Source organism: Melopsittacus undulatus (genome assembly GCF_012275295.1).
Source record: "Melopsittacus undulatus isolate bMelUnd1 chromosome 29 unlocalized genomic scaffold, bMelUnd1.mat.Z SUPER_29_unloc_1, whole genome shotgun sequence".
Taxonomy (NCBI): Eukaryota; Metazoa; Chordata; class Aves; order Psittaciformes; family Psittaculidae; genus Melopsittacus; species Melopsittacus undulatus.
This window is the reverse complement of record NW_022993941.1, coordinates 40,629-62,902: the sequence shown is the minus strand read 5'-3', so window position 1 is coordinate 62,902 and position 22,274 is coordinate 40,629. Positions and strand designations below refer to the sequence as shown.

Below are 22,274 nucleotides of genomic sequence, written 5' to 3'. Positions count from 1 at the left end.
GGACACCCATAGGGATGCCCATAGGGATGCCCATAGTGATACCCATAGGGATGCCCATAGGGATGCCCATAGCGGTTACCATGGTGATGGTACCCATAGGGATACCCATAGAGACACCCATAGGGATGCCCATAGGGACACCCATAGTGATGCCCATAGGGACACCCATAGTGATGCTCATAGGGACACCCATAGCGGTTACCATGGTGATGGTACCTATAGGGATGCCCATAGGGATGCCCATAGTGATACCCATAGTGATACCCATAGGGATGCCCATAGGGACACCCATAGGGACACCCATAGTGATACCCATAGGAACACCCATAGTGATGCTCATAGGGACACCCACAGCGGTTACCATGGCGATGGTACCTATAGGGATGCCCATAGTGATACTCATAGTGATACCCATAGGGACACCCATAGCGGTTACCAAGGCAACACCACCCATAGTGATGCCCATAGGGACACCCATAGGGTTACCCATAGTGATACCCATAGGGACACCCATAGCGGTTCCCATAGTGATGCCCATAGGGACACCCATAGGGATACCCATAGTGATACCCATAGGGACACCCATAGCGGTTCCCATAGTGATGCCCATAGGGACACCCATAGGGTTACCCATAGTGATACCCATAGGGACACCCATAGTGGTTCCCATAGTGATACCCATAGTGATATCCATAGTGATACCCATAGTGATACCCATAGGGACACCCATAGGGACACCCATAGGGACACCCATAGCGGTTACCAAGGCAACACCACCCATAGTGATGCCCATAGGGACACCCATAGTGATACCCATAGTGATACCCATAGGGACACCCATAGCGGTTCCCATAGGGACACCCATAGGGATACCCATAGGGACACCCATAGCGGTTCCCATAGGGACACCCATAGCGGTTCCCATAGGAACACCCATAGCGGTTCCCATAGCAACGCCCCCCACAGTGACCCCCATGGCTGCCCCCGGCGCGTCACCCGCAGCAGCTCCAGGCGCATCCCTATGGATCCCATTGATGGAGGCACCCGGAGCATCCCCATGGACCCCATGGACCCCCCCATGATCCCAATGGATGCGTCCAGCGGGGCCCGGAGAGCACCAAGGAGAGGATCCAGAGCAGCCAAAGGCACCAGGAGCAGCCCCATGGACCCTATGGACCCCATGGACCCCCCCATGATCCCTATGGATGCGTCCGGAGATGCTGCTTCCACCATGGATACCCACAGAGCCCCCAAATCCACCCCTATGGACCCCATTGCCCCCCCTATAGCCCCTATGGATACACCCAAAGACACCCCCATCGCCCCCCATATAACCCCTATAGACGCCCCCATTCCCCCCCCTATAACCCCTATGGATGCTCCCAGAGCCCCCAAACCCACCCCTATGGACCCCATTGCCCCCCCTATAGCCCCTATGGATACACCCAAAGACCCCCCCACCCCCCCCCATCGCCCCCTCTATAACCCCTATAGACGCCCCCATTCCCCCCCCTATAGCCCCTATGGATGCCCCCATCACCCCCACTGACCTCCCTATAACCCCTATGGATGCTCCCAGAGCCCCCAAACCCACCCCTATGGACCCCATTAACCCCCCTATAACCGCTATGGATGCATCCAAAGACACCCCCACTGCCCCCATTGCCCCCCCTATAACCCCTATAGACGCCCCCATCGCCCCCCCTATAACCCCTATAGACGCCCCCATTCCCCCCCCTATAACCCCTATGGACGCCCCCATTCCCCCCCCTATAGCCCCTATGGATGCCCCCATCACCCCCACTGACCTCCCTATAACCCCTATGGATGCTCCCAAACCCACCCCTATGGACCCCATTAACCCCCCTATAACCGCTATGGATGCATCCAAAGATGCCCCCACTGCCCCCATTGCCCCCCCTATAACCCCTATAGACGCCCCCATCGCCCCCCCTATAACCCCTATAGACGCCCCCATTCCCCCCCCCTATAGCCCCTATGGATGCCCCCATCACCCCCACTGACCTCCCTATAACCCCTATGGATGCTCCCAGAGCCCCCAAACCCACCCCTAGGGACCCCATTAACCCCCCTATAACCGCTATGGATGCATCCAAAGACACCCCCACCCCCCCCATTGCCCCCCCTATAACCCCTATGGATGCTCCCAAACCCACCCCTATGGACCCCATTGCCCCCCCTATAACCGCTATGGATGCATCCAAAGACACCCCCATCGCCCCCCATATAACCCCTATAGACACCCCCAAACCCCCCCCCACCCCCCCCTTCTCCTGCCCCGACTGCTCCAAGCCCTTCCCCTTGGCCTCCTCTTTGCGCCGCCACCGGCGCCGCGGCCACGGCGTCCCGCGGCCCCACGCCTGCCCCCAGTGCCCGCGCGCCTACGCCGAGCGCCGCGACCTGCGCGCCCACCAGCGCGCGCACACGGGCGAGCGCCCCTTCGCCTGCGCCCAGTGCGCCAAGCGCTTCGCGCGCGCCTCCTCCCTCGCCTGCCACCGCCGCATCCACGCGGACACCAAACCCTATCCATGCGGTGTATGCGGTAAGGCCTTCACCCAACTGTCCTCCTACCAGAGCCATTGCCGCGTGCACACGGGGGAGAGGCCATTCCTATGCCCGCAATGCGGACGCACCTTCGCGGACCCCTCGAGCTACCGGCGGCACCAGCGCGGTCACAGCGGGTTGAAGCCTCACCAATGCCAGGACTGCGGTAAAGGCTTCCGGCAGCCGGCGGACCTGGCGCTGCACCGGCGGGTGCACACGGGTGAGCGGCCCCACGCGTGTGGGGATTGCGGTAAAGGGTTCGCGGCGTCCTGGGACCTGAAGCGGCACCGGCGCAGCCGCCACGCGGCGCTGAGGCCGCACACGTGTGGGGAGTGCGGGAAGGGGTTTGGGGACAAGGGGGCGCTGGGGAAGCACAGGAGGAGCCATGTGGGGCTCCGGCCCCACACGTGTGGGGTGTGCGGGAAGGGGTTCGCGGCGGCCGCGGCGCTCAGGAGGCACCAGAGGAGGCATGGGGAGGGGGGTGAGGGGGGGGTGGATGAGGTGCATAGGGGCGATATGGCCGCCAAAGCTGAGGTCCATATGGATGCTATACATACAGGCAATATGGCCGCCATACGTACAGGCAATATGGCTGCCATAGATGGAGGCAATATGGCCGCCAAAGCTGAGGTCCATATGGATGCCATACATACAGGCAATATGGCTGCTGTTGATGGTGGCAATATGGGTACCATACATACAGGCAATATGGCTGCCACACATACAGGCAATATGGCTGCCAAAGCAGAGGTCCATATGGATGCCATACATACAGGCAATATGGCCGCTGTTGATGGTAGCAATATGGGTACCATACATACAGGCAATATGGCCGCTATACGTACAGGCCATATGGCTGCCATAGATGGAGGCAATATGGCCGCCAAAGCTGAGGTCCATATGGATGCTAAAGGGAGGGACAATATGGCCGCCATACGTATAGTCAATATGGCCACTGTGGGTGGAGGCCATATGGCCACTATACATACAGTCAATATGGCTGCCAAAGCAGAGGTCCATATGGATGGTGGAGGGGGAGGTAATGTGACTGCCATGGATGGGGGCAATATGGCTGCCATACATACAGTCAATATGGCCACCATACATATAGTCAATATGGCCGCCAAAGCTGAGGTCCATATGGATGCTGGAGGGGGGCCCAATATGGCCGCCCCCATTGGGGTTCAATCGGGGCCCAATATGGCCGCCCCCATTGGGGTTCAAGCAGGGCCCAATATGGCCGCCCCCATTGGGGTTCAATCGGGGCCCAATATGGCGGCCCCCATTGGGGTCCAACCGGAAGCCAACATGGCCGCCCCCATTGGGGTCCAACCGGAAGCCACCATGGCCGCCGCCATGATGGACGCCAAGATGGCGGCTCCCTTCGCCTGCCCCCTGTGCCCCCGGCGCTTCCGGGCGAGGGCGGGGCTACGCAAGCACCAATGGCGTCACGGCCCCGCGCAGGCCCCGCCCCCTGCGCCGCCTTAGCCCCGCCCCCTGCGCCGCCATAGCCCCGCCCCCCTGCGCCGCCTTAGCCCCGCCCCCCTGCGCCGCCTTAGCCCCGCCCCCGGCGCCGCCTTAGCCCCGCCCCCCTGCGCCGCCTTAGCCCCGCCCCCCTGCGCCGCCTTAGCCCCGCCCCCCTGCGCCGCCTTAGCCCCGCCCCCGGCGCCGCCTTAGCCCCGCCCCCCTGCGCCGCCTTAGCCCCGCCCCCTGCGCCGCCTTAGCCCCGCCCCCTGCACCGCCATAGCCCCGCCCCCTGCGCCGCCTTAGCCCCGCCCCCCGGCGCCGCCTTAGCCCCGCCCCCCGGCGCCGCCATTGGCCCCTGTGGGAAATAAAAGTGACCAATCAGAGCTCAGCCTGTGCCGACCTTTTGTTGAGGCCACGCCCATCCGTGACCCCCCCTTGACCCCTGCGGCTCCCATTGAACCCCATTGAACCCCATTGAACCCCATTACCCCCCATTGAACCCCATTACCCTCTATTGCCCCCATTACCCTCTATTGCCCCCCATTGCCCTCTATTAGCCCCCCATTACTCTCTATTGCCCCCCATTACCCCCTATTGCCCCCCCATTACCCCCCCATTGCACCCCATTACCTACCCATTACCCTCTATTGCCCCCCCCATTACCCCCCATTGCCCTCTATTAGCCCCCCATTGCACCCCATTACTCTCTATTGCTCCCCCATTACTCCCTATTGCCCCCCCCTTTACCCTCTATTGCCCCCCATTGCCCTCTATTAGCCCCCCATTGCCCCCTATTACCCCCCCATTGCACCCCATTACCCACTATTGGCCCCCATTACCCCCCATTGCACCCCATTACCCCCATTGCACCCCATTACCCCCATTGCACCCCATTACCCCCCCATTACCCCCTATTGCCCCCCCCATTACCCCCTATTGCAGCTCCATTGTCCCATATTAAGGCACTGAACACACAGCCCCATTGCTGCCCCCCAACCCCCCCATAGACCCCACTTGTGGGTCCCAGCCCCATTGCTCCCCCCCAACCCCCCCATAGACCCCACTTGTGGGTCCCAGCCCCACTGCTGCCCCCATTGACCCCACTTGTGGGTCCCAGCCCCACTGCTGCCCCCCAACCCCCCCCATTGACCCCACTTGTGGGTCCCAGCCCCACTGCTGCCCCCCAACTCCCTCCCATTGACTCCACTTGTGGGTCCCAGCCCTACTGCTGCCCCCATTGACTCCACTTGTGGGTCCCAGCCCCACTGCTGCCCCCATTGACTCCACTTGTGGGTCCCAGCCCCACTGCTGCCCCCATAGATCCCACTTGTGGGTCCCAGCCCCACTGCTGCCCCCATTGACCCCACTTGTGGGTCCCAGCCCCATTGCTGCCCCCCAACCCCCCCATAGACCCCACTTGTGGGTCCCAGCCCCATTGCTGCCCCCCAACCCCCCCCATTGACCCCACTTGTGGGTCCCAGCCCCACTGCTGCCCCCATAGACCCCACTTGTGGGTCCCAGCCCCACTGCTGCCCCCAACCCCCCCCCATTGACCCCACTTGTGGGTCCCAGCCCCACTGCTGCCCCCATAGATCCCACTTGTGGGTCCCAGCCCCACTGCTGCCCCCCAACCCCCCCCATTGACCCCACTTGTGGGTCCCAGCCCCACTGCTGCCCCCATTGACCCCACTTGTGGGTCCCAGCCCCACTGCTGCCCCCATAGATCCCACTTGTGGGTCCCAGCCCCACTGCTGCCCCCATAGACCCCACTTGTGGGTCCCAGCCCCACTGCTGCCCCCCAACCCCCCCATAGATCCCACTTGTGGGTCCCAGCCCCACTGCTGCCCCCCAACTCCCTCCCATTGACCCCACTTGTGGGTCCCAGCCCCATTGCTCCCCCCCAACGCCCCATTGACACCACTTGTGGGTCCCAGCCCCCCAACCCCCCCCATTGACCCCACTTGTGGGTCCCAGCCCCATTGCTCCCCCCCAACCCCCCCCATTGACCCCACTTGTGGGTCCCAGCCCCATTGCTGCCCCCCAACCCCCCCCATAGACCCCACTTGTGGGTCCCAGCCCCACTGCTGCCCCCATTGACCCCACTTGTGGGTCCCAGCCCCCCAACCCCCCCCATAGACCCCACTTGTGGGTCCCAGCCCCACTGCTGCCCCCATTGACCCCACTTGTGGGTCCTGCCCCCCCCTCCCCCCCCATGACCCCCACTTATGGGTCAGAACCTCCCCCCCCCCCCAGGGCTCTGTTTGGCTCCAAGCCCCTCCCCCCCGTGACGTCACCACCCAGCCTCCATTCACCCCCTCCCACCCCGCGCTGCCATTGGCCGCCGCCCGTGACGTCAGCGGAGGGGGCGTGGCCGCGCCGGGCGCGCCATTTCCGGGCCCCATTGAGCCCCATTGAGCCCAGGGGCGGTGAGTGCCTATGGGGGGGGGGGGAGGGGGGGCCCGGTCCCCCCCCCCCCCCCCCCCCCATTGTTGCTATGGGAACGGCCCCATCGCTATGGGGCAGAGTGGGGGGAGGGGGGTTATGTGGGGCGGGGGGGGGAGATGTGGGGCAGGAATGTGTGGGGCTGGGGGGGGGGGTTTGGGGTCGGATACATGGGGGGGGGGGTGAGGATGTGTGTGTCGCGTTATATGGGGCCGAGCCTGTGTAGGGTCCATATCTATGGGTCTGAGCCCATATAGGCCCCATATCTATGGGTCTGAGCCCATATAGACCCCATATCTATGTGTCTGAGCCCATATAGACCCATATCTATGTGTCTGAGCCCATATAGACCCATATCTATGTGTCTGAGCCCATATAGACCCCATATCTATGGGTCTGAGCCCATATAGACCCATATCTATGTGTCTGAGCCCATATAGACCCCATATCTATGTGTCTGAGCCCATATAGACCCATATCTATGGGTCTGAGCCCATATAGACCCCATATCTATGTGTCTGAGCCCATATAGACCCCATATCTATGTGTCTGAGCCCATATAGACCCCATATCTATGGCTCTGAGCCCATATAGGCCCCATATCCATGGGTCTGAGCCCATATAGACCCCATATCTATGGGTCTGAGCCCATATAGACCCTATATCTATGGGTCTGAGCCCATATAGACCCTATATCTATGTGTCTGAGCCCATATAGACCCCATATCTATGTGTCTGACCCCATATAGACCCATATCTATGTGTCTGAGCCCATATAGACCCCATATCTATGTGTCTGAGCCCATATAGACCCCATATCTATGGGTCTGAGCCCATATAGACCCCATATCTATGGCTCTGAGCCCATATAGGCCCCATATCTATGGGTCTGAGCCCATATAGACCCTATATCTATGGGTCTGAGCCCATATAGACCCATATCTATGGCTCTGAGCCCATATAGGCCCCATATCCATGGGTCTGAGCCCATATAGACCCCATATCTATGGGTCTGAGCCCATGTAGGACCCATATCTATGGGTCTGAGCCCATATAGACCCATATGTGTGGGTCTGAGCCCATATATGCCCCATATCTACGGGTCTGAGCCCATATATGCCCCATATCTCTGGGTCTGAGCCCATATAGACCCCATATCTATGGGTCTGAGCCCATATAGACCCATATCTATGGGTCTGAGCCCATGTAGACCCCATACCTATGGGTCTGAGCCCATGTAGACCCCATATCTATGTGTCTGAGCCCATATAGACCCATATCTATGGGTCTGAGCCCATATAGACCCCATATCTATGGGTCTGAGCGCATATGGGACCCCATATCTATGGGTCTGAGCCCATGTAGGGCCAATATCTATGGGTCTGAGCCCATATAGGCCCCATATCTATGGGTCTGAGCCCATATAGACCCCATATCTATGTGTCTGAGCCCATATAGACCCCATATCTATGTGTCTGAGCCCATATAGACCCCATATCTATGGGTCTGAGCCCATATAGACCCCATATCTATGGGTCTGAGCCCATATAGACCCATATCTATGGGTCTGACCCCATATATGCCCCATATCTATGGGTCTGAGCCCATATAGACCCATATGTGTGGGTCTGAGCCCATATATGCCCCATATCTACGGGTCTGAGCCCATATATGCCCCATATCTATGGGTCTGAGCCCATATAGACCCCATATCTATGTGTCTGAGCCCATATAGACCCCATATCTATGGGTCTGAGCCCATATAGACCCCATATCTATGGGTCTGAGCCCATATAGACCCCATATCTATGGGTCTGAGCCCATGTAGACCCCATATCTATGGGTCTGAGCCCATATAGACCCCATATCTATGTGTCTGAGCCCATATAGACCCATATGTGTGGGTCTGAGCCCATATAGACCCCATATCTATGGGTCTGAGCCCATATAGACCCATATCTATGGGTCTGAGCCCATATAGACCCATGTCTATGGGTCTGAGCCCATATAGACCCATGTCTATGGGTCTGAGCCCATATAGACCCCATATCTATGTGTCTGAGCCCATATAGACCCATATCTATGTGTCTGAGCCCATATAGACCCCATATCTATGGGTCTGAGCCCATATAGACCCATATCTATGTGTCTGAGCCCATATAGACCCCATATCTATGGGTCTGAGCCCATATATGCCCCATATCTATGGGTCTGAGCCCATATAGACCCATATCTATGTGTCTGAGCCCATATAGACCCATATCTATGGGTCTGAGCCCATATAGACCCCATATCTATGTGTCTGAGCCCATATAGACCCATATCTATGGGTCTGAGCCCATATAGACCCATATCTATGTGTCTGAGCCCATATAGACCCCATATCTATGTGTCTGAGCCCATATAGACCCCATATCTATGGGTCTGAGCCCATATAGACCCCATATCTATGTGTCTGAGCCCATATAGACCCCATATCTATGTGTCTGAGCCCATATAGACCCCATATCTATGTGTCTGAGCCCATATAGACCCCATATCTATGTGTCTGAGCCCATATAGACCCCATATCTATGGGTCTGAGCCCATATAGACCCCATATCTATGGGTCTGAGCCCATATAGACCCATATCTATGTGTCTGAGCCCATATAGACCCCATATCTATGGGTCTGAGCCCATATAGACCCCATATCTATGGGTCTGAGCCCATGTAGGACCCATATCTATGTGTCTGAGCCCATATAGACCCATATGTGTGGGTCTGAGCCCATATAGACCCCATATCTATGTGTCTGACCCCATATAGACCCCATATCTATGTGTCTGAGCCCATGTAGGACCCATATCTATGGGTCTGAGCCTATATAGACCCTATATCTATGGGTCTGAGCCCATATAGACCCATATCTATGTGTCTGACCCCATATAGACCCCATATCTATGGGTCTGAGCCCATATAGACCCATATGTGTGGGTCTGAGCCCATATAGAGCCCATATCTATGGGTCTGAGCCCATATAGACCCATATCTATGTGTCTGAGCCCATATAGACCCATATGTGTGGGTCTGAGCCCATATAGACCCCATATCTATGTGTCTGAGCCCATATAGACCCCATATCTATGTGTCTGAGCCCATATAGACCCCATATCTATGTGTCTGAGCCCATATAGACCCCATATCTATGTGTCTGAGCCCATATAGACCCCATATCTATGTGTCTGAGCCCATATAGACCCCATATCTATGTGTCTGAGCCCATATAGACCCCATATCTATGGGTCTGAGCCCATATAGACCCATATCTATGTGTCTGAGCCCATATAGACCCATATCTATGGGTCTGAGCCCATATAGACCCCATATCTATGGGTCTGAGCCCATGTAGGACCCATATCTATGTGTCTGAGCCCATATAGACCCCATATCTATGTGTCTGAGCCCATATAGACCCCATATCTATGGGTCTGAGCCCATGTAGGGCCAATATCTATGGGTCTGAGCCCATATAGACCCCATATCTCTGGGTCTGAGCCCATATAGACCCATATCTATGTGTCTGAGCCCATATAGACCCCATATCTATGGGTCTGAGCCCATATAGACCCCATATCTATGTGTCTGAGCCCATATAGACCCATATCTATGTGTCTGAGCCCATATAGACCCCATATCTATGTGTCTGAGCCCATATAGACCCCATATCTATGTGTCTGAGCCCATATAGACCCCATATCTATGTGTCTGAGCCCATATAGACCCCATATCTATGTGTCTGAGCCCATATAGACCCATATCTATGTGTCTGAGCCCATATAGACCCATATCTATGTGTCTGAGCCCATATAGACCCCATATCTATGGGTCTGAGCCCATATAGACCCCATATCTATGTGTCTGAGCCCATATAGACCCCATATCTATGGGTCTGAGCCCATATAGACCCCATATCTATGTGTCTGAGCCCATATAGACCCCATATCTATGTGTCTGAGCCCATATAGACCCATATCTATGGGTCTGAGCCCATATAGACCCCATATCTATGTGTCTGAGCCCATATAGACCCCATATCTATGTGTCTGAGCCCATATAGACCCATGTCTATGGGTCTGAGCCCATATAGACCCCATATCTATGGGTCTGAGCCCATATAGACCCCATATCTATGTGTCTGAGCCCATATAGACCCATGTCTATGGGTCTGAGCCCATATAGACCCATATCTATGTGTCTGAGCCCATATAGACCCCATATCTATGTGTCTGAGCCCATATAGACCCCATATCTATGGGTCTGAGCCCATATAGACCCATATCTATGGGTCTGACCCCCACGTGTGGGTCGCAGATGGCGGAGCCTGGGGGGGGCCTGGCGCTGCTCAAGGCGCGCGCGCTTGACGTCACCTTCGAGGTGGGCGACGATTATGACGTCATCGAGACCATCGGCACCGGAGCCTATGGGGTGGTCAGCTCCGCGCGGCGCCGGGACACCGGTGAGGTCAATGGGGGCTATGGGGTGCTATTGGGGTCCATTGATCCCATTGGGTGCTATTGGGTGCTATTGGGGGCCATTGATCCCATTGGCTGCTATTGGGTGCTATTGGGGTCCATTGATCCCATTGGCTGCTATTGGGTGCTATTGGGGTCCATTGATCCCATTGGGTGCTATTGGGGTCCATTGATCCCATTGGGTGCTATTGGGTGCTATTGGGGTCCATTGATCCCATTGGCTGCTATTGGGTGCTATTGGGGTCCATTGATCCCATTGGGTGCTATTGGGGTCCATTGATCCCATTGGGTGCTATTGGGTGCTATTGGGGGCCATTGGGGGCTATTGATCCCATTGGGTGTTATTGGGTGCTATTGGGTGCTACTGGGGGCTATTGGGGGCTATTGATTCCATTGGGTGCTATTGGGTGCTATTGGGGGCCATTGGGGGCTATTGATCCCATTGGGTGTTATTGGGTGCTATTGGGTGTTATTGGGTGCTACTAGGTGCTATTGGGTGCCATTGATCCCATTGGGTGCTATTGGGTGCTATTGGGTGTTATTGGGTGCTACTAGGTGCTATTGGGGGGCATTGATCCCATTGGGTGCTATTGGGTGCTATTGGGGGCCATTGGGGGCTATTGATCCCATTGGGTGTTATTGGGTGCTATTGGGTGTTATCGGGTGCTACTAGGTGGTATTGGGGTCCATTGATCCCATTGGGTGCTATTGGGTGACATTGGGTGTTATTGGGTGTTATTGATCCCATTGGGTGCTATTGGGTGTTATTGGGTGACCTTGGGTGCTATTGGGTGTTATTGATCCCATTGGGGGCTATTGGGGGCCATTGATCCCATTGGCTGCTATTGGGTGCTATTGGGGGCCATTGGGTGCTATTGATCCCATTGGGTGCTATGGGGTGACATTGGGTGTTATTGGGTGCTATTGGGTGCTGTTGGGGGCCATTGGGGGCCATTGAGCCCAGTGGGTGCTATTGGGTGTTATTGGGTGCCATTGATCCTATTGGGTGCTATTGGGTGCTATTGATCCCATTGGGTGCTATTGGGTGACACTGGGTGTTATTGGGTGTTACTGGGGGCTATTGATCCCATTGGGTGCTATTGGGTGTTATTGGGTGTTATTGGGTGCTACTAGGTGCTATTGGGGGGCATTGATCCCATTGGGTGCTATTGGGTGACATTGGGTGCTATTGGGTGTTATTGATCCCATTGGGGGCCATTGGGTGCCATTGATCCCATTGGGTGCTATTGGGTGACATTGGGTGTTATTGGGTGCCATTGATCCCATTGGGTGCTATGGGGTGACATTGATCCCATTGGGTGCTATTGGGTTTCATTGGATGCCATTGACTCCCATTACCCCCATTACCCCATTACCCCATTACCCCCATTACCCCCATTACCCCATTACCCCATTACCCCCATTACCCCATTACCCCATTACCCCATTACCCCCATTACCCCATTACCCCATTACCCCCATTACCCCATTACCCCATTACCCCCATTACCCCCATTACCCCCATTACCCCATTACCCCATTACCCCCATTACCCCATTACCCCCATTACCCCATTCCCCCATTACCCCATTACCCCATTACCCCCATTACCCCATTACCCCCATTACCCCATTACCCCCATTACCCCCATCACCCCCATTACCCCCATTACCCCATTACCCCCATTACCCCCATCACCCCCATTACCCCCATTACCCCATTACCCCCATTACCCCATTACCCCCATTACCCCATTACCCCCATTACCCCCATCACCCCCATTACCCCCATTACCCCATTACCCCCATTACCCCCATCACCCCCATTACCCCCATTACCCCATTCCCCCCATTACCCCATTACCCCCATTCCCCCATTACCCCCATTACCCCATTACCCCCATTCCCCCCATTACCCCATTACCCCCATTCCCCCATTACCCCATTACCCCATTACCCCCATTACCCCATTACCCCCATTACCCCATTACCCCATTACCCCCCATTACCCCCATTACCCCCATTACCCCATTACCCCATTACCCCCATTACCCCATTACCCCATTACCCCCATTACCCCCATTACCCCATTACCCCATTACCCCATTACCCCATTGCCCCATTACCCCCATTACCCCATTACCCCCATTACCCCATTACCCCATTACCCCCATTACCCCATTACCCCATTACCCCATTACCCCCATTACCCCCATTACCCCATTACCCCCATTCCCCCATTACCCCATTACCCCATTACCCCCATTACCCCATTACCCCCATTACCCCATTACCCCATTACCCCCATTACCCCATTACCCCCATTACCCCATTACCCCATTACCCCATTACCCCCATTACCCCCATTACCCCCATTACCCCATTACCCCATTACCCCCATTACCCCATTACCCCATTGCCCCATTACCCCCATTACCCCATTACCCCCATTACCCCATTACCCCATTACCCCCATTACCCCATTACCCCATTACCCCCATTACCCCCATTACCCCATTACCCCATTACCCCATTACCCCCATTACCCCATTACCCCCATTACCCCATTACCCCATTACCCCCATTACCCCCATTACCCCATTACCCCCATTCCCCCATTACCCCATTACCCCATTACCCCCATTACCCCATTACCCCCATTACCCCATTACCCCATTACCCCCATTACCCCATTACCCCCATTACCCCATTACCCCATTACCCCATTACCCCATTACCCCCATTACCCCCATTACCCCCATTACCCCATTACCCCATTACCCCCATTACCCCATTACCCCCATTACCCCATTACCCCCATTCCCCCATTACCCCCATTACCCCATTACCCCCATTCCCCCCATTACCCCATTACCCCCATTCCCCCATTACCCCATTACCCCATTACCCCCATTACCCCATTACCCCCATTACCCCCATCACCCCCATTACCCCCATTACCCCATTCCCCCCATTACCCCATTACCCCCATTCCCCCATTACCCCCATTACCCCATTACCCCCATTCCCCCCATTACCCCATTACCCCCATTCCCCCATTACCCCATTACCCCATTACCCCCATTACCCCATTACCCCCATTACCCCATTACCCCATTACCCCCATTACCCCCATTACCCCCATTCCCCCATTACCCCATCACCCCCATTCCCCCATTACCCCCATTACCCCATTACCCCCATTACCCCATTACCCCCATTACCCCCATTACCCCATTACCCCCATCACCCCCATTACCCCCATTACCCCCATTACCCCCATTACCCCATTACCCCCATTACCCCCATTACCCCATTACCCCATTACCCCCATTGCCCCATTACCCCATTACCCCATTACCCCCATTACCCCCATTACCCCATCACCCCCATCACCCCCATTACCCCCATTACCCCATTACCCCATTCCCCCATTACCCCCATTACCCCATTACCCCATTCCCCCATCACCCCCATTACCCCATTACCCCCATTACCCCATTACCCCCATTACCCCATTACCCCCATTACCCCCATTACCCCCATTACCCCCATTACCCCATTACCCCATTACCCCATTACCCCATTACCCCCATTACCCCCATTGACCCCATTGACCCCATTGACCCCATCCCCCCCAGGCCAGCCCGTGGCCATCAAGAAGATCCCCAACGCCTTCGATGTGGTCACCAGCGCCAAGAGGACCCTGAGGGAGCTCAAGATCCTCAAGCACTTCAAGCACGACAACATCATTGGGATCAAGGACATCCTGAGGCCGCGAGGGCCTGAGCGAGACTTCCGCTCTGTGTATGTGCTCTGGACATATAGGGACATATAGGGACATATAGGGACATATAGGGACACATAGAGACACATAGAGACACACAGAGACACACAGAGACACATAGAGACGCATAGAGACGCATAGAGACATATAGAGACACATAGAGACACATAGAGACATATAGATAGAGACACATAGAGACATATAGAGACACATAGAGACCCATAGAGACACATAGAGACACATAGAGACATATAGAGACACATAGAGACACATAGAGACCCATAGAGACACATAGAGACCCATAGAGACGCATAGAGACGCATAGAGACGCATAGAGACGCATAGAGACGCATAGAGACGCATAGAGACGCATAGAGACACATAGAGACATATAGAGACATATAGAGACGCATAGAGACGCATAGAGACATATAGAGACATATAGAGACGCATAGAGACCCATAGAGACATATAGAGACATATAGAGACGCATAGAGACATATAGAGACACATAGAGACACAGAGACACATAGAGACACAGAGACACATAGAGACAGAGACACATAGAGACCATAGAGACACATAGAGACACATAGAGACACATAGAGACCCCATAGCAATCCCATAGTGACCCCTAGGGATGCATAGCGACCCCTAGCAACCCATTGCAACCCCATAGCAACCCATAGCAATACCATAGAGACCCATAGTGACCCTATAGAGACCCTATAGCAACCCCTAGTGACCCATAGCAACCCCTAGTGACCCATAGTGACACATAGTGACCCATAGTGACCCCTAGTGACCCCATAGTGACCCATAGTGACCCATAGCAACCCCATAAAGACCCATAGAGCCCCATAGCAACCCCATAGCAACCCCTAGCAATACCACAGTGACCCATAGAGCCCCATAGCGACCCCATAGAGCCCCATAGCAACCCCATAGAGACCCATAGAGCCCCATAGTGACCCCATAGAGCCCCATAGCAACCCCATAGCAACCCCTAGCAATACCACAGTGACCCATAGAGACCCATAGAGAACCCATAGCGCCCCCTAGAGACCCATAGAGCCCCATAGCGACCCCATAGAGCCCCATAGAGCCCCATAGCAACCCCATAGCAACCCCTAGCAATACCACAGTGACCCATAGAGCCCCATAGCGACGCCATAGAGCCGCATAGAGCCCCATTGCGACCCCATAGAGCCCCATAGAGCCCCATAGCGACCACATAGCAACCCCATAGCAACCCCTAGCAATACCACAGTGACCCATAGAGCCCCATAGCGACGCCATAGAGCCGCATAGAGCCCCATAGCGACCCCATAGAGCCCCATAGCGACCCCATAGAGCCCCATAGCGACCCCATAGAGCCCCATAACAACCCCATAGAGCCCCATAGCAACCCCATAGCAACCCCTAGCAATACCACAGTGACCCATAGAGACCCATAGAGAACCCATAGCGCCCCCTAGAGACCCATAGAGCCCCATAGCGACCCCATAGAGCCCCATAGAGCCCCATAGCAACCCCATAGCAACCCCATAGCAACCCCTAGCAATAACACAGTGACCCATAGAGCCCCATAGCGACGCCATAGAGCCGCATAGAGCCCCATTGCGACCCCATAGAGCCCCATAGAGCCCCATAGCGACCCCATAGAGCCCCATAGCGACCCCATAGAGCCCCATAGAGCCCCATAACAACCCCATAGAGCCCCATAGAGACCCCATAGAGCCCCATAGCGACCCCATAGTGACCTCATAGAGCCCCATAGTGACCTCATAGAGCCCCATAGAGCCCCATAGACCCCACAGCAACCCCATAGCAACCCCCTTCCCCCCCTCCCAGCTACGTGGTGCTGGACCTGATGGAGTCCGACCTGCACCAGATCATCCACTCGAGCCAACCGCTGACGCTGGAGCACGTCCGCTACTTCCTGTACCAGCTCCTGCGCGGCCTCAAGTACATCCACTCCGCCAACGTCCTGCACCGCGACCTCAAACCCAGCAACCTATTGGTCAACGAGAACTGCGAGCTCAAGATCGGCGACTTCGGCATGGCCAGAGGCTTAGGCGCCGACCCGCGCCAGGCCAAGCCCTTCCTGACGGAGTACGTGGCCACGCGCTGGTACCGCGCGCCGGAGCTGCTGCTGGCGCTGCACCGCTACAGCCGCGCCATCGACGTGTGGTCCGCGGGTTGTATCTTCGCCGAGATGCTGGCGCGCCGGCAGCTGTTCCCGGGGCGCAACTACATCCACCAGCTCCAACTGATCATGGCGGTGTTGGGCACGCCGCCACCGGCGCTAACCGCGGCCATCGGCGCCGAGCGGGTGAGGGCTTATGTCCAGAGCCTCCCCCCGCGGCCCGCGGTGCCGTGGGAGGAGCTGTTTGGCGACGCCGACGCCGAAGCCTTGGCGCTGTTGGGGGGGATGCTGCGGTTCGACCCGCGGGAGAGGGTGAGTGTGGTGGAGGCTTTGGCGCATCCGTTCCTGGCCAAGTACCATGACCCTGATGATGAACCCGAGTGTGTGCCGGCGTTCGACTTCGCCTTCGAGCGCCAAGCGCTCACCAAGGAGGAGATCAAAGCCGCCATCGTGGCGGAGATTGAGGACTTCCATGCGCGCCGCGATGGCATCCGCAGGCACATCTGCCTAGCGCCAAGCAGTGGTGGCAATGGGGGGGTCAATGGGGCTGGCAATGGGGCTGGCAATGGGGGTGGTAATAGTGGTAATAGGGGTGGTAATGGGGGTGGTAATAGGGGTGTCAATGGGGGTGTCAATGGGGGTGGTAATGGGGCTGGCAATGGGGGTGGTAATAGTGGTAATAGGGGTGGTAATGGGGGTGGTAATAGGGGTGTCAATGGGGGTGTCAATGGGGGTGGCAATGGGGGTGGTAATGGGGGTGGTAATGGGGGTGGTAATGGGGGGTCTATGGTTGGCGCCAATGGGGCGCCGGATGGCACCGCGTGGCCCTGTGCCGATGTGGACATGGTGAGCCCCGGGCCGGAGGGGCCCATAGAGGTGAAGGCGGAAGCCGGCGGCCCCATAGCGCCCAAGAGGGATGGGGCCATCTCGGATGACACCAAAGCTGCGCTCAAGGCTGCGCTGCTGAAGTCGGCTATGAGGAATAAGAGTAAAGGTGAGAGGGGTGTGTGGGTTGGGTTGGGTTTGGTTGGGTTGAGTTGGGTTGGGTTGGTTTGGTTGGGTTGGTTGGGTTGGTTAGGTTGAGTTGGGATGGGTTGAGTTGGGTTGGGTTGGGTTGGGTTGAGTTGGGTTGGTTGGGTTAGTTGGGTTAAGTTGGGTTGGGTTAGGTTGAGTTGGGTTGGTTGGGTTGGGTTAGTTGGGTTAAGTTGGGTTGGGTTGGTTGGGTTGGGTTTGGTTGGGTTGGTTGGGTTGGGTTGGTTGGGTTAAGTTGGGTTGGGTTTGGTTGGGTTGGGTTGGTTGGGTTAAGTTGGGTTGGGTTGGGTTTGGTTGGGTTGGTTGGGTTGGGTTGGTTAGGTTGAGTTGGGATGGGTTGAGTTGGGTTGGGTTGGTTGGGTTAAGTTGGGTTGGGTTGAGTTTGGATGGGATGGGTTGAGTTGGTTGGGTTGGGTTGAGTTGGGTTGGGTTGGCTGCTATTGGCTTCTATTGGCAGCTATTGGTTCTTATTGGCTGCTATAGGCTCCTATTGGCTGCTATTGGCTCCTATTGACTCCTATTGGCCGCTATTGACTCCTATTGGCAGCTATTGGCCGCTATTGGCTCCTATTGGCAGCTATTGTCTCCTATTGGCCACTGTTGGCTCCTGTTGGCTGCTATTGGCTCCTATTGGCTCCTATTGTCTCTTATTGGCTGCTGTTGGCTCCTATTGTCTCCTATTGGCAGCTATTGGCTCCTAATTTCTCCTATTGGCTCCTATTGGCCGCTATTGGCCGTGATTGGCTCCTATTGGCCGCTATTGGCCGCTATTGGCTGCTCTTGGCCGCTATTGACTGCTATTGGCAGCTATTGGCTCCTATTGGCAGCTATTGGCTCCTATTGGCTGCTATTGGCTCCTATTGGCAGCTATTGGCTCCTATTGTCTCCTATTGGCTGCTATTGGCTCCTATTGGCTCCTATTGGCTCCTATTGTCTCTTATTGGCCGCTATTGGCTCCTATTGGCCGCTATTGGTTCCTATTGGCTCCTATTGGCAGCTATTGGCTCCTATTGGCAGCTATTGGCTCCTATTGGCAGCTATTGGCTCCTATTGGCTCCTATTGTCTCTTATTGGCTGCTGTTGGCTCCTATTGTCTCCTATTGGCTCCTATTGGCAGCTATTGGCTCCTAATTTCTCCTATTGGCTCCTATTGGCTCCTATTGGCCGCTATTGGCTCCTATTGGCCGCTATTGGCCGCTATTGGTTGCTGTTGGCTCCTATTGGCCGCTATTGGCTGCTCTTGGCCGCTATTGACTGCTATTGGCAGCTATTGGCTTCTATTGGCAGCTATTGGCTCCTATTGGCTGCTATTGTCTCCTATTGGCCGCTATTGGCTCCTATTGTCTCCTATTGGCTCCTATTGGCTGCTATTGGCTCCTATTGGCTGCTATTGTCTCCTATTGGCAGCTATTGGCTGCTATTGGCTCCTATTGGCAGCTATTGGCTCCTATTGGCAGCTATTGGCCGCTATTGGCTCCTATTGGCAGCTATTGGCTCCTATTGGCCACTGTTGGCTCCTGTTGACTGCTATTGGCTCCTATTGACTCCTATTGGCAGCTATTGTCTCCTATTGGCCACTGTTGGCTCCTGTTGGCTGCTATTGGCTCCTATTGGCTCCTATTGTCTCTTATTGGCTGCTGTTGGCTCCTATTGGCTCCTATTGGCAGCTATTGGCTCCTAATTTCTCCTATTGGCTCCTATTGGCTCCTATTGGCCGCTATTGGCTCCTATTGGCCGCTATTGGCCGCTATTGGTTGCTGTTGGCTCCTATTGGCCGCTATTGGCTGCTCTTGGCCGCTATTGACTGCTATTGGCAGCTATTGGCTCCTATTGGCTGCTATTGGCTCCTATTGGCAGCTATTGGCTCCTATTGTCTCCTATTGGCTGCTATTGGCTCCTATTGACTCCTATTGGCTCCTATTGTCTCTTATTGGCCGCTATTGGCTCCTATTGGCTGCTATTGGTTCCTATTGGCTCCTATTGGCTGCTATTGTCTCCTCTTGTCTGCCATACCCCTGTGCTCACCTTCCCCTCCCCCCCCCCCAGACCCCCCCTGCGCCCCCTCGGACCCCCCCGAGTGCCGTCGCCCGGTGACGGCGGCCGAGCGCCAGCGGGAGCGGGAGGAGAAGCGCCGGCGGCGCCAGGAACGTGCCAAGGAGCGCGAGAAGAAGCAGCGGGAGCGCGAGCGCCGCGAGCCCCAAGGCCGCGGGGATGGGCTCCAGGGCCTGGTGCTGACCGACGACGACCGCCACCTCCTGGAGCGCTGGACCCGGATGCGCGACGGGGCCCTCCCCCGCCCCCCCCCCCCCAGCCCCACAGCAGCCCCCTGAGCTCTGCCCCACAACTTGTGGGGCGGCCACAGAGGGTTGGGGTGAGGTGTGGGGTGAAGGCAGCGGGGGGGCTGTGGGGCACGATGCGGATGTGGCCACTGTGACGCAGCAGCTGTCCAAGTCGCAGGTGGGGGGGTCAGGTTGGGTTGGGTTGGGTTTAATTGGGTTGGGTTTGGCTGGGTTCAGTTGGTTTGGGTTAGGTTGAGTTGGGTTTAATTGGGTTCAGTTGGGTTGAGTTGAATTGGGTTCAATTGTGTTGGGTTGAGTTGGGTTGACTTGGGTTGGGCTGGGTTCAATCGGGTTGAGTTGGGTTGGGTTTAATTGGGTTCAAGTGGGTTGAGTTGAGTTGGGTTGAGTTGGGTTGGGTTTAATTGGGTTCAATTGGGTTCAGTTGGGTTAAGTTGGGTTGGGTTCAATTGGGTTGAGTTGGGTTGAGTTCAATTGGGTTGAGTTGGGCTGGGTTCAATTGGGTTGGGTTGAGTTGGGTTCAGTTGGGTTGGGTTGAATTGGGTTCAATTGGGTTGGGTTAGGTTGAGTTGGGTTCAATTGTGTTGGGTTGGGTTCAGTTGGGTTGAGTTGAGTTGGGTTAGGCTGGGTTCAATTGGTTTGGGTTGAGTTCAGTTGAGTTGGTTTCAATTGGGTTGAGTTGGGTTGGGTTGGGCTCGGTTGGATTGGGGTCAATTGGGTTGGGTTGGGTTGAGTTGGGCTTGGTTGGATTGGGGTCAATTGGGTTGAGTTGAATTGGGTTCAATTGGGTTGAGTTGGGTTGGGTTTAATTGGGTTCAGTTGGGTTAAGTTGGGTTGGGTTCAATTGGGTTGAGTTGGGTTGAGTTCAATTGGGTTGAGTTGGGCTGGGTTCAATTGGGTTGGGTTAGGTTGAGTTGGGTTCAATTGGGTTGGGTTGAGTTGGGTTCAATTGGGTTAGGTTGAGTTGGGTTCAATTGGGTTGAGTTGGGTTCAATTGGGTTGGGTTGTATTGAATCTGCTCACTCCCTGTGGGCTCCCCCTCCTTGCCTGTCCCCCCCCCCTGCCCCACAGGTTGAGGACCTCCTGCCCCCCGTCTTCTCCGTGACCCCCAAGGGCAGTGGGGCTGGTTATGGGGTGGGCTTCGACCTGGAGGAGTTCCTCAGCCAATCCCTGGACATGGTTGGAGACCCCAAAGAGAGGTGAGCGCTGACCTCACCTCCCTGCCCGACCAATGGGGTGGCGGCCTCGGCGCTGAGGCCCCGCCCCCTTTGCCCCCCCAGCCAAGGGGATTCGGCGCCGCTCTCGGCCTCGCTGCTCGCTGATTGGCTGGAGGTTCACCGCCTAAGCCCCGCCTCCCTCGAGAGCCTCCAGCGCGACCTCCAGCTCGGCTCTCCCATGATCCTCAGCGACGACCTCCCGGACCCATAACCGGGGGGGGGCGGGGACACCCCATTGGCTCCGCCCCCTTCGGCCTCGCTTTGACCCCGACCAATTACATTTGTAACGACACCGAGCCTCGTCCAATGGGAGTTGGGCTCCTCGGGACCTATGGGGCGCGCTATGGGGCCGGGGGGTGTCTATGGGGCGCGCTATGGGGCCGGGGGGTGTCTATGGGGCGCGCTATGGGGCCGGGGGGTGTCTATGGGGCGCGCTATGGGGCCGGGGGGTGTCTATGGGGCGCGCTATGGGGCCGGGGGGTGTCTATGGGGCGCGCTATGGGGCCGGGGGGTGTCTATGGGGCCCCCTATGGGGCAGAGCAGGAAGGAGACGGAGGCGGCTGCGTTTGTGACATGGGTTTTGTAGCAAATACATCACAGACCACGAGGGACGCACAGAGCGGGGTTGGGGGGGCAGCGTGTGGGGCACCTATGGGGCAGGGGGGGACACGGAGGGGTCCTCGACGGGGTCACTGGGGGCTCGGTTGGGTCATTGAGGGGGTTATGGAGGCGTTGGTGACGTCATTGAGGGCTCGGTTGGGTCGTTGGTGACGTCATTGAGGGCTCGGTTGGGTCATGATGACGT

At 56.4% G+C, this 22,274-nt stretch overlaps 2 protein-coding genes across 2 annotated transcripts; both read left to right on the top strand.

The window, feature by feature from the left end:
• Positions 1–362: 362 nt before the first annotated feature.
• LOC117438146 (zinc finger protein 19-like) lies at positions 363–4,053 on the top strand. The gene is made up of 3 exons (XM_034073608.1): positions 363–371; positions 2,314–3,220; positions 3,269–4,053. Exons 1-3 carry the CDS (start codon positions 363–365, stop codon positions 4,051–4,053), a joined length of 1,701 nt encoding a protein of 566 aa, XP_033929499.1.
• Positions 4,054–10,732: 6,679 nt separating this feature from the next.
• On the top strand, positions 10,733–21,765 carry MAPK7 (mitogen-activated protein kinase 7). Its single transcript, XM_034073607.1, is given in 7 exon segments — positions 10,733–10,972; positions 14,629–14,794; positions 16,629–17,917; positions 20,002–20,231; positions 20,233–20,412; positions 21,324–21,451; positions 21,533–21,765. Coding segments are annotated over 7 exon segments (2,346 nt in total). The 5' UTR covers positions 10,733–10,767; the 3' UTR covers positions 21,681–21,765.
• Positions 21,766–22,274: the final 509 nt, after the last annotated feature.